Source organism: Bos grunniens, chromosome 18, assembly GCF_055505025.1.
Source record: "Bos grunniens cultivar Pamir isolate PY7600 chromosome 18, Bosgru_T2T1.0, whole genome shotgun sequence".
NCBI classification, from domain to species: domain Eukaryota; kingdom Metazoa; phylum Chordata; class Mammalia; order Artiodactyla; family Bovidae; genus Bos; species Bos grunniens.
In genome coordinates, this window is record NC_141182.1 from 63,406,861 (window position 1) to 63,419,900 (window position 13,040).

A 13,040-nucleotide genomic window follows, 5' to 3' on the forward strand; every position below is an offset into this window, starting at 1 on the left:
ATTCTCTTCCGACAGCTCTCTCTCTACATCTGCTTCTGTGTCTACCTCTATCTCACTTGGGTAAAATATTACTCAACTGGGAATGTAGGTCAAGATGATGTTGGAAAAAAGGCAATTCTTCTAAGTTTCCCTGTAAAACAATAAAATTACTATAAGATCACTTTAAATGAGGAGATTTAATAAGAGAGTAAGACATTTGTGTGCTGCAGGTTGCTCCTGTTTACCTTGAAGCCATGTGGGCAGAGCTGGGGGCGACTATGATCTTCTCAGGGCTGAGATCCTCTGCGATCTTAGCATAGTCTGAGAGCTGGGTCTGGGATATTGTGGAAGCCAATTTCTAACGTCATGCAGGTGCTTGCCTCAGACCCTGAAGCTAAGATGAGAGCCCCCAGAGAAATGTCATTTCTCCCCAAGCCTTACCCACTCCCCCACCCCACCTCCGCCGACCTCCCACCTCTCCCTGAAGCTCCTCCAGCGCTGCCTAGCTTTGTAGTCCTGCTTTCCTCCCCTCACTCCAGCTCCACAGCTCAAGCCCAGAAGGTGAACAAGCGTAACTGGAGAGGATGCGGGTCCTGGGTCCTGGCAGGAGGACTGGGTGGGAAGGGTCTGGGCTTCGGGACAAGGAAGCATGGACGCTTCCGTCTCTGTGATCCCAGACACAGCCCTGCCCCGTGCTGGACCCAGAGAGGAGTGTGCAGGACTGCACAGTTTGGGGAATCTCGGCATGAGATGAAGTTTACCACTCCCCAGACGCAGCCATGCGCGATTTGCTGTCTGAGGAGGGCAAACAGCTGGGCAGCCCAGTGAGTCCCAGCTTGCTATGGGGGACCCCCACACGGTCTTGTTTGGTTCCTCATGTGGGATCTTAGGTCCCCGGCCAGGGGTCAACACTGCTGCCCCCTGAAGCGGAAGCGCTGAATCTTAACAACTGGACCACCAGGGGAGGGCTGCCCCGCTCTTTTGAATAAGATAAAGCCGGGACACTTCCCCTCCTTTCACTCAACTCCCAGCAGCTTCTGACCTCAGCCTTCCTCTTGAAATAGGACACCCCTGGGCTGCTGGGATGCCACTCCTCAGGGGGGCCCTCCTGATGCCATGTGGGCCCCGCCTTCCTGGTCCTCTTAATGTGGTTCCTTTGAATTGGTGGTGTGTCCATGTCTCAGACGGTACTGCTGCCAGGGATGGTTGCATAGTGTGTGCACTGCACAAGAGAGTCCCGGGGGTCTGAGATGCTTGCCCTTTCTTATTCACACAGAAACCCCTGTAGACTAGCCTCACCCTAGCCTAGGATCCCCTGTCTCCCCTTCACTCCATTTCCTCTTCCCTCCGGCCCTGTGGACTTAGATGCGGTGGAACCACCCAACAATGTGCCTTGTGGGGGTACCTATAGGCATTGGGCACCTCCTCTCACAGGAAGGGCACCCCAGCCATTGTGTTAACACATGAGACCAGTCTGTATTTTAGGTTGTCAGATCCCAAAGTACAGCTGCACCCTCTGTACGCTCATCATTCACAAGTATTTCCTAACCCGCCTCCTTCCTGAGAGCCAGCCTTATGTAATCCGCGACCCATAAGCCGCCTGCCCAGTCCAGTAGCTCAGTAGCACATGGACGACTTGCAAAGGCCTCTTACTCTTTAGGGCTCATCACTCCCAAACACCCAAACGTTGCTCTCAATCCTTTCCTTTCCCGTGTCATGGCGGCGTCTAGAGACACTGACTGGCTGGCATGGGGGACTGACTTACACATACACGTGTTTACATGTGACTGTGTCTCGCTGCCCCATGCTGCAGTACACGGATCCTGCGCTGCAGGGGCCACTGCTCCAGCTGCAGTGTGTGGCCTTGGCAGTCGCAGCACGTGAGCCCGGGTGCTCTGCAGCATGTGGGTCTTAGTTCCCCGGCCAGGGATCGAACCCGTGTCCCCTGCCTTGCAAAGCAGATCCTTAACCACCGGACCATCAGGGAAGTCCTTCTTTATTCCTATTGAGGTATCGTTGATGTGCAGTATTATCGTCGTTTCAGGTGTACAATCTAGTGATCCAAAATTTTTACAGATTATACTCAAAATGTTATAGACTACATATAAAGTTATTATAAAATATTGGCTATACTCTTGACTTACAGCCATTATCTTGGAGTAAACACATTGGCACACATTTTCATAGGCTACCATGACTATCTGACAAGGCTATTTCAAGAGAGGAAAACTCGAATCTCAGTCTCCCAAATCAACTTAGATTGAAAAGAACTTTTAAAAATGGGGGCGGGGGGTGGGGAGTCCGATTGTAACCTGATTGCTCAATTCACACAAGCAGTGGGTGATTAATACATATTTAAATAAATATCACACTGCAGCCACGAAATTAAATGCTGGTTGGTCTCTGAAAGAAAAGCTATGATAAACCTGGACAGTATACTAAACAGCAGAGACATCTCTCAGCCAACAAAGGTCCGTCTAGTCAGGGCTATGGTTTTTCCAGTAGTCATGTATGGATGTGAGAGCTGGACCATAAAGAAAGCTGAACATCAAAGAACTGGTTCTTTTGAACTGTGGTGTTGGAGAAGACTCTTGAGAGTCTCTTGGACTGCAAGGAGATCGAACCAGTCAATCCTAAAGGAAATCAACCCTGAATATTCATTGGAAGCATTGATGCTGAAGGTGAAGCTCCAATATTTTGGTCACCTGATGTGAAGAGCTGACTCATTGGAAAACACCCTGACGCTGGGAAAGATTGAAGGTGGGAGGAGAAGGGGATGACAGAGGATGACATGATTGGATGGCATCGCTGACTCAGTAGACATGAGTTTGAGTAAACTCTGGGAGATAGTGGACGACAGGGAAGCCTGGAGTGTGGCAGTCTGTGGGGTCGCAAAGAGTCAGACACAACTTAGCAACTCAACAACAGGTAAATATCAATTTCTCCAGATAACTCAGAGATCTAATTCAGCTTACTGTCATAGAAGTTTTAGACAAAAAGCACAGAATGAAGAAGAAAGCCCTGCCCAAGGATCGTGGAGCCCCGAGGAGCCAGAAAGGACCCAGGGGCTTCTTCCCAGGAAGGCGGGAGACAGCAATACGAGAAAAAGACAAGTCCCTGAAGGGGGCTGTGATGGGGGAAACCCACACTCCGGGGCAGGGGAGGAGTCAGTTTCCTTCCTTATTCCCTGAGCATCTCCTCTGGGCTCTCGGCCACGTGGACGCCACTGAGCCCAGGGTGACACTGACCGTGTGTCCCTCACAAAGAGCAGACTTGTGGACACAGAGGGGAAGGAGAGGGTGGGATGAATGGAGAGAGTAGCGTGGAAACGCGCACACCAGCTCGTATAAAACAGACCACGGGGGAATGTGCCGTGTGACTCAGGGAGCTCACACAGGGGCTCTGTGACAACCTAGAGGGAGGGAGGTTCTAGAGGGGGGCATGTGACACATACGGCCGATCCATGTTGATGTATGGCAGAAACCAGCACCATATTGTAAAGTAACAATCCTCCAATTAAAAAAAAAATGTGTCTCTGGGGATCTGAGCCCTCCCCGAAGCGTCTCCAGGGCCTCGTGACCCCAGCCATAGTGAGGACCCCATGGGGACCTGCTGATGGCTGGGTAGAGGAGGAAGCAGACCCCGAGGCAAAGCTCGCAGAGGGAAGGAGCCTGGCCTTCCTCATCTGGAAGGGGCGTCTCAGGAAGTCACGGGGCTGGCTTCCTGCTCTGTCACGGAGACAAATGCCAGGCTTCCTGGGAGGGACAGTTCTCCTTTCTGTGGGGACGCTGATGTGACACCCTTGACGAGAAAACTCCGCCTCAGACTGCCAACAGCCTGTGGGTCTGTCTGTCTGGGGCACCCAGGTCTTCTCCATCCTCACAGCCTGGACCGCAGGGAGGAGACGCCATGGCCCCCACCCTCCCTGCCTTGCTCTGCCTTGGTGAGATGAGGTGGGGACGGGGGAGCCCTGGTCTGGAGGGACCCCCCCAGCCAGCCTGCTCCATCAGGGGACCCCAGGGCCCAGGAGGCTCCAGGGGAGCAGAGGCACTATCAGAGCTGAGGGCACACCTCTCACAGGGCGCTCTCTTCCAGGGCTGAGTGTGGGCCTAAGGACCCAGGTGCAGGCCGGTGAGTCTGTCCCAGGGCCCAGCTCACTCCTCTCATGGGGACATGGGTCACCCCCAGGCTGTGGGCAGGGGGAGGGCAGCTCGGGGCTCATGGAGTGGGGAGTCTGGGAGGTCTGGGCTGAGAGCCGGGGCCTGGGGGGGGAACACCCGGTGAGCCTGCCTCTGATTTCCTTCCAGGGACCTTCCCCAAACCCATCATCTGGGCTGAGCCCAGCTCTGTGGTCCCCTCGGGGAGCTCCGTGACCATCTTGTGTCAAGGGCCCCCGAATACCAAAAGCTTCAGTCTGAACAAAGAGGGCGACTCAGCCCCCCGGAACATGCATCCGGCACTAAAGCCCTGGGACAAAGCCAACTTCTTCATCAGTAATGTCAGAGAGCAGCAGGCAGGGAGATACCACTGCTCCCACTTCATCGGAGTTAACTGGTCAGAGCCCAGCGAGCCCCTGGACCTGCTGGTGGCAGGAGAAGAGCCAGCGGGTCAGTCGGGGACCAGACTCTGCACAGGCCCCACCGGGGAGCCCCAGGGGTGATGCTGGGACCAGGGGGAGGGGTCCCAGGGAGGGACAGAGAGACGGGGGTTGGGGAGGGGAGAGACTCGGAGAAACAGAGACAGCGCTGAGGGGCCAGAGAGGCCCATGGAGTCTCGCTCAGAACCCGGGCTGGTGCCCGCACCCCCTTCCTCTCTGCAGGACGGCTCAGAGACAGACCCTCCCTCTCGGTGCGGCCAAGCCCCTCGGTGGCCCTGGGGGAGAATGTGACCCTGCTGTGTCAGTCAGGAAACAGGACGGACACTTTCCTTCTGTCCAAGGAGGGGGCAGCCCATCGCCCCCTGCGTCTGCGCTCCCAGGACCAAGACGGGCGGTACCAGGCCGAGTTCTCCTTGAGCCCTGTGACCTCAGCCCACGGGGGCACCTACAGGTGCTACCGCTCACTCAGCACAAACCCCTACCTGCTGTCACAGCCCAGTGAGCCCCTGGCGCTCATGGTCGCAGGTGAGGACCAGTCTGTCTGTCAACTCAGCAGCTCGGGGCTCTGCCCTGGGAGCGCCAGGCAGTGGTGGAGGAGGGGGCGCTGAGGGAGGGGCCCCATGACAGAGGAGCCTCAGAGCCTGTGCCCCGCCCCTTCCTCCCTCACCAGGGTCTCGGAGGGCCAAGTGGGCAGTGTGAGGGTCTCAGGGAGGCCACAGGGCCATGCATGGCAGAGGGGAATGAGGTGGGGACTCCGGGTCAGCCTGGCGTACGCCTTCCTGGGCTCATTCCCAGGACCCAGTCTCCCAGACACAGACCCAGATCCGAACCTGGGGAGTCTCGGGGCTATCTGCTCAGGGAAGACAGCCCACCCCAGGGCACTTTGACATTCTCTGGGAGAACAAGGCCCCTCAGATCGTCAAGGGCCGGTGGGGAGTCGGGCGGAGATGTCGGGGGAGCCACAGGCTACAGGGGCCTGAGGCTGCTGGATGGGAATCAGTCTGGGAAGGAGCAGGCCCACCCCAACCCATCCTGCCCCCGGAGGCTCCAGGGATCACCCCCTCCCCAGGCAGAGTCAAGCCGGCAGAGGCAGAGGGCTGAGCCAGCGCCTGTGGGGGGCGGTGATGGGTCCGTGGGACCCCGCATACCACCGCTCGGGGGCGGGCCCCACCCTGTGGTGTCTGAGCTCCGTCAGCTCAGAGTCCTGAGCAGGAACGTCTGAGACAGTAAGATAGAGAGGCCCCGGGAGGCTCCCGAGGAGGACATGGCCCACCCACAGCCTCCCTTCAGGATCCTCGGGCCCCGCTAACACCCTCCCCCAGCACCGCGGTCAGACCCGCGAGTGGGAACGAGGACACCGTCCCCGTCAGGGGCTGGGCTCCGGGGCCACGTCCTCTCCCAGGAACGGGTGCCCTGGGCGCACACCCCGGTTCCTGGTGACGGGGCCGGCGCTGACCTGTGCGCCCTCAACCCAGACTACACGATGCAGAATCTCATCCGGATGGGCCTCGCAGCCTCGGTCCTGCTGCTCCTTGGGATCCTGCTCTGCCAGGCTCGGCACGACCACGGAGGAGCCCGAGAAGCAGCCCGGAGCTGAGCACCGGGACCTCGCACCGCCTGGAGCGCTGGAGCCTGGGACGCGAGCTTCCGGCCCAGGAGCTTCTAGAAGAGCCTTTGACCCCGGGGGAGAGACGCGCTGCTGGGCGTGAGGAGGCCCGGGAGTCCCCGGCGGCAGGGGGGCGCTGGGGGCTCCGACTCTGCTCCCGGCGCGGGGGGGGGGGGAGGTGGTGCGGCGGGGCCCTCCCTCCCGCGGCGGAAGCCCGACTCCTGTCTCCGCTCACCCCCGGCTCAAGGCACCTCCCAATGCCAGGGGGCGGGTCCTCGCCCTGCATGCCCGCAAGCTCTGTCCACTCATGGAGGACGTGAGCTTCATTGTTAATGCCAGCCGCCTCTGGTGTGCGCAAAGACCTCCATCCCTTCTCAGAAACAGAATGATGTGGACTTCTCCAGGGTTCCAGAGGTTAAAACTCCGCCTGCCAGTGCAGGAGCTCGGGTCTGATCCCTGGTTCCCGAAGATCCCAGCTAAGCCTGTGTGCCCCAACGACTGAGCCCGCATGCCCCTGCGCTCTGCAGCAGGGGAAGCCCTGGCCTGCAACTGGAGAGTAACCACCACTCTTCACAACCAGAGAAAACCCAGGCGGCAGCAGCAGTGAAGACCCAGCACAGCCAAAAACAAATAAATAAATACTTTTGTATATAAAACAGATTGTCATGTAAGAAACTGAATAAATGGGTGAAGGTGGGGCCCCACTGGGAGCAGATGGATCCAGAACTCTTCCCTGAACCCCCTGGACCCCTCATGCCCTGCTCTCCTCATCAGGTGACACCCGGTGTCGTTTCTGCAGACACCATCGCTGCGAGGGGACACCCTGACGTTTGAAGTGACAGCCAGGTGCTCTGCTGGTAAACGGCTAAGGAATACAACAGTTTATAAAGAGCCCAGGTGTGTGAGCTGTGTGTCTGCTTTGGTGCAAATGCTCTCCGTGGCCAACCTCAAGGAGCCTGGGTGAACACGCTGAAGGCCCAGTGGGAAGGAAGGAGCAGGCTGACTTTCCCACAGGAGCGAGTCTGATCCAGCCAGCCCCCACCGATGGCCCCACGCGCACACATGTGTCCTTGTGTTAGTTAGATCATTTCCATGTCAGTTTCAAGCCCCACTTTCCATGAAATCAGATGCCAAAACCTTAGTCCATCAGAGGAGAGGGAAAGAGAAAACTATGCAAGTACCAGTTGCGGGAGAAAACACGGAGCACTTTGGCTCCAATACCTTACAGCTTGGAGTGCAAATCGCCTCAGTAATTTGGGGAGGAAATAACAACCATTAGTTAAAAGGGAGAGACACACAGCCCCCACCCAGAGTTATGTAACCGAGGGGGAAATTGTGCCTAACCACCAGTACACATGCAGGAGAGTAAGGACAGAGGGTCACTCATATCAGACAGATCACAGAAAACAATCTCACAAACATGAATGCTTTGGTGTATACATGTGATGGAGCTTTTTTTGAGTTAAGAGAAGACTGTACTGACATACTGAGTTAACAAAAAGTTAAGACAAAACTCCTCGGAAACCATTTGCTAGTGATTCTCCCTTGCAAAATACATTAACACCAGTCTAGAAAGATCTGCAACCTGTTGCTAGTGTTAGCTTTCCAAAACTGCTGGGAAACCCGCCAATCAGTTGCTGCACTTGGAAACCTCTGGTCTTCCAGGCACGCCTCTCCCTTCCTCTCACACCTTCCCTCAAACCACTGCGGGTTTCCCGGGGGCGTGGGGGGCCCTTCCTCGACCCACTGGTCTGAACGATTACAGGCGCCGGGTTGCTGTGCTGGGTCAGCAAGGACCTTAGGCTTCCCAGGGCAACAGCATGTCCACCTTTGTTCTCTCTCTCTTAATGGAGCAGACGGCCATAGTTGCGAGGAACTAGAAGTGGCACACATGAATGATTTGGCTTTTCTTTTTTAGTGTAAACACAAACCAAGCTAGTGCTTGGCAACGGTCCAAACCTCTGGTCCTCCCCCGAAGGTTCCCCTAATGAAACCTTGAAGCCCAGCTCCCCCTTCTCAGATCAGAATTTGAGTGCAAACAGAAACAAGGACCCTCTTTGGTGCTATATATATATATATGTACACACACACACATACATATATATACACACATACACACACACACACATATAGACACACATATACACACATACATACACACACATACACACACATATACATATATATACACATATACACACATACATATATACACACACACATATATATACACACATATACACACATACATACACACACATACACACACACATATATATACACACATACACATATATACACATACACATATACACATACACACATATACACACATACATATATATACACACATACACATACACACACACATATATACACATATATATACACACACATACACACACGTACACACACATACACATATATACACATACATACACACACATACACACACATATATATACACGCACATACACACACATACACATATATACACATACACATATACACATACACACATATACACACATACATATATATACACACATATATATACACACACATACACACACATACACACACATACACATATATACATATATATACACATACACATATACACACATATACACACATACATATATATACACACATACACATACATATATATACACACATATATACACACATAGACATATATACACACATACACAAACATATATACATACACATACATATATACATACACATATACATACACATATATACACACACATACACATATGTATACATGTACGTGTGAGCTTGTGTGCTCACTGATGTCCGACTCTTGCAACCCCATGGATTGTAGCTCACCAGGCTCCTCTGTCCATGGGATTTCCCAGACAAGAATACTGGGGTGGGTTGCCATTTCCTCCTCCAGGGGATCTTCCTGACTCACGGACTGAACCCGTGTCTCCTATGGCGCCTGACAGGCAGATTCTTTCCTGTTGTGCCATCTGGGAGATATATATATATATATATATATATATATATATATATAAATCTTCTGAAGAAAAAGACAGACTGGCCGCTTCTTCCCACCCATTACAAAAGCAAACCGAAAAACAAAACAGGATTGAAATCCCAACTCAATCCGCGCTGTGATGCAGCTCACAAAAGGAACGCTGCCGGACCAGGACCCCGGTCAGATGTGCGAGCAGCGCCTAGCCACACACAGCAGCAAATAAGCAAGCACTACTTCTGCTTCTCAGGAAACATGATGGCCAGCTCTGCGCATCCATCTAACTCTTCCCTGAAGGTGGTCACACCTGCACACGTGCATGTACGCGCACACACACACACTTTTACACACAAACCACCTGGCGTCAGAAGCACCAAGAAAAACACACAACACCCCAAGAAGGCAGAGTGGCTGGAGTGAGGTGTGCGCAGATTCAGACTCTAGGGCTCACATAGCTGGGTCTGGAGCCCTGGCAGCAGGGCAGTCGTGAGTCTGGAGCAGCGGTGCCCTGAGGGCCGGGAGGGGACGGCTCTGGCCGGGCTCCACAGCCACCACTGCGGCAGGACTTGGAGCTCACCACTGCGGGGGCGAAGCAGCCCAGGCGAGCCCCTGTGGTCACATGCAGGGCCATCGGAGGACAGGACGGGGCATGGTGTGCTAGCCTCTCTGCATCTCTTGCTAGGACCCTGGAGGGCACGTACTCCCCTTCACTGCCCACCTTCCGGCCCTCGGGTCTGCCCGGCGCAGGGACGCCCATTCCTGCTGCAGCCAGCATGGCCACCACCTACAAGAGCTGGAAGCTGCAGGTGGACGCCCCTCAACCAGGTCCTGGGGGGTGCATCTGTCCCCAAAGGCACGCTGCTGAAATCGCCTTGGCTACGCACACCATCTCTTCCTGTTTGGCCTGGAGGCTGAGAGACAGAGGGGACCGGAGTTCCGGTGGGCCCACCCCCAGAAATCAGAGCCCACCATGATCCTGCACTCCCACTTCTCGGCATCGAAGACCAGTGACCCACTACCCAGGCTCCTCTCGGCCCCAAGTCAGCAGCGGGGATTCTGTGGCTGGTCTGAAAGGCCCGCACAGCCCTGGGACTCAGCCGTCTGCAGGAGGCGGTCGGGCTGGCAGCGCTGGCCTTTCTGAGGGCCCTCTGCCAGCTGGAGCACTCAGACCTGGCCCACTTCCCAGGCGGTACACGGATATAGGTTGAAGAAGTCCAGGGCGGCGGGAGACTCCCTCACGGGGACCGTGAGCAGGCTGGCGGTGACGTCGGGGACGAAGACCGCTCAGTGAGGCCGCGGGTGGGCCCCCAGCCCCGGCTGGTCTGGACGGACCCGGAAACGCCCTGCCGGCGCCGGGCAGGGCCCCAGGAGGAGCTGCTCTTCTCCCCGCCGTCTTCCCAGCTTCTCCCGAGGTCGGGCAGCCCTCCTGCCCGGGGTGTGTGGCGTGGACATGGTCTCTCTTCCCTGCAGGGATGGGACAGCTGGCCGCCCGGCGACCCCAGGTCCCTTCGGACGTCTTCGGCACCCTGGCCGGCTGGTGAGCCTCCGGGCCGACTTCATCCGGGGCCAAGGGCTTGCGGCCCGCTTCTTCGGGATGGGATGCTTCAGTTTGGGCTTGCCTACCAGGATCCGGGCGGCCTCTGAGGCAACGGGTGAGTCTCCAGGCCGGGGCCCCCGGGGGTCTAAGTCGGCTCATCCTCTCCTTCTGAGGACTAGGAGGACCGGGAGGACCGGGAGGACGGAGAGGACGGAGAGGAAAGAGAGGCTTTGGGCTGGAGGGGGCGCCGGGTTCCTGAGCCTGGAGCGCCGCCTACAGGTGGACATCCCCGTGCGCGTCCCCGGCCTGCCCCAGGGCGCTGGCCGCCCTTCCGGCCCTTCACCTGCCCCTCCGGTTCCTCTTCTGGAAAGCCGAGGCAGGCTCCGGTCGGGGTGTCTTCCTTGGCGCCCAGCCGTTGGGTCTGGGCGGCCCGTTGCGCCACTTGATCAGGCACCTGCGCTCGCCCTTGCGGAGCCGATGGCTCAGGCTGCGCGAGGCGCGGAGAGATGGACCGGCTCGGTCGGGCTCAGCCCCGCACCGCCCCGCCCGGCACCGCCCCGCCCCGCCCCGCACTGCACTGCTCTGCGCGCCCAGCACCGCCCCGCACAGCACCGCCCCTCTCCGCGCGCCCAGCACCGCGCCGCCCCTCCCGCCGCGTGCGACCCACCCGGACCACAACGCCCTCAGCTCACCGGCCACCAACGAGCTCCGACCCGCCCCGCGGTGGAGTTTTAAATGACAGACAGTCACCAAGTTCAACTACTACAGTAATACAGACCAATTTTCAAGCATGATAGCGAAAAAGTGAAGAAACAGTGTGTGACGTATTCCACTGCATCCAATTCACAAGGAGACGCAACGTGTTACTTGGGAGGAAGAACTTTGTGGATTCTTAGGACTAGAGGAAGATGTTCTGGATGAAGAACAAGCTGGAATCAAGACAGCCGGGAGAAATATCAATCACCTTAGATATGCAGATGGCACCACCTTATGGCAGAAAGCGAAGAAGAACTAAAGAGCCTCTTGAAAGTGAAAGAGGACAGTGAAAAAGTTGGCTTAAAGCTCAACATTCAGAAAACTAAGATCATGGCATCTGGTCCCATCACTTCATGGCAAGTAGATGGGGAAACACTGGAAACAGTGACAGACTTTATTTGGGCGGGGGGGGGGGGGTGTCCAAAATCATTGTAGATAGTGACTGCAGCCATGCAATTAAAAGACGCTCCTTGGAAGAAAAGTTATGACCAACCTAGACAGCATGTTAAAAAGCAGAGCCATTACTTTGCCAACAAAGGTCCGTCTAGTCAAAGCTATGGTTTTTCCAGTAGTCATGTATGAATGTGAGAGTTGGACTATAAAGAAAGCTGAGCGCCAAAGAATGATGCTTTTAAATGGTGCTGTTGGAGAAGACTCTTGAGAGTCCCTGGGACCGCAAGGAGATCCAACCAGTCCATCCTAAAGGACAGCAGTCCTGAATATTCATTGGAAGGACTGATGCTGAAGCTGAAACTCCAATCCTTTGGCCACCTGATGGGAAGAGCTGACTCATTGGAAAAGACCCTGATGCTGGGAAAGATTGAAGGCGGGAGGAGAAGGGGACGTCAGAGGATGAGATTGTTGGATGGCATCACCGACCCAATGGACATGAGTTTGAGTAAACTCTGAGAGCTGGTGATGGACAGGGAGGCTTGGCATGCTTCAGTCCATGGGGTCACAGAGTCGGACACGACTGAGCGACTGAGCTGAACTGACAACTAGAGGATGGAAAGCTCCCACGTGACCTCCTGGTCCTCACACACCGGGGAGGGGGCGGGGGCGCCGTCAGAGGGAAGCTCAGGGACTGCTGGAATGCGGTCCTGTCCCTCCTGACCCACGGGTACTGACTCCTGTCTGCGGCTCCGTACTGGTGAGTCCTCCCTTTGCTCCATCACCCTCCCTAGCTTCTCACCTCTGAGTGGGGCGGGGCTGAAGCAGGCTGGGGAAGGCCAACCCCTGCGTAGGGGCCGATTCACAGCAAAGTGGCCGTCCATCAGTCACGGAAAACTCTCCACACACTCTCAGCATGTTTCCACACACCATGACCTCAGCTGCCCGATCGGCATCACTGAGTCCAGCCAGACGATGAGCCGTTGACCAGGGGAAACGGGGCCTCAGACACACACTCTACCACCGGATGACATGCGGTGCAGAATTTGAATGGGGTCCATGTCAGTTTCTGAACATAAAAATCAAGAATCTCAATCTGGATGGAGGCCGCCACTGTGGACGTGAAGGGTTCAACCCTACGCGCAGTAGGATGGGGTCACAGAATGTTTGG

General features: G+C 55.8%; 1 protein-coding gene across 2 annotated transcripts; it reads left to right on the forward strand.

Annotated features, from left to right (window-relative positions):
* Positions 1-3,747: 3,747 nt before the first annotated feature.
* On the forward strand, positions 3,748-6,838 carry LOC147354693 (leukocyte immunoglobulin-like receptor subfamily B member 4). 2 transcript variants are annotated; one of them, XM_086354671.1, is made up of 5 exons: positions 3,748-3,922; positions 4,075-4,110; positions 4,287-4,586; positions 4,799-5,101; positions 6,052-6,838. In XM_086354671.1, exons 1-5 carry the CDS (start codon positions 3,889-3,891, stop codon positions 6,171-6,173), a joined length of 795 nt encoding a protein of 264 aa, XP_086210797.1. In that variant the 5' UTR covers positions 3,748-3,888; the 3' UTR covers positions 6,174-6,838. The 2 variants fall into 2 exon arrangements, with proteins under 2 accessions (XP_086210797.1, XP_086210796.1); XM_086354670.1 differs by having other exon boundaries at positions 6,066-6,838.
* The last annotated feature ends 6,202 nt before the right edge of the window (positions 6,839-13,040 follow it).

Bases quoted from the DNA above. Each gene is read 5' to 3' on its own strand.
- LOC147354693 (XM_086354670.1), top strand. From the start codon at position 3,889: ATGGCCCCCACCCTCCCTGCCTTGCTCTGCCTTG. The intron at 4,111-4,286 runs GTGAGTCTGTCC...ATTTCCTTCCAG, and splicing joins AAGGACCCAGGTGCAGGCCG to GGACCTTCCCCAAACCCATC. The intron at 5,102-6,065 runs GTGAGGACCAGT...TACACGATGCAG, and splicing joins CCTGGCGCTCATGGTCGCAG to AATCTCATCCGGATGGGCCT.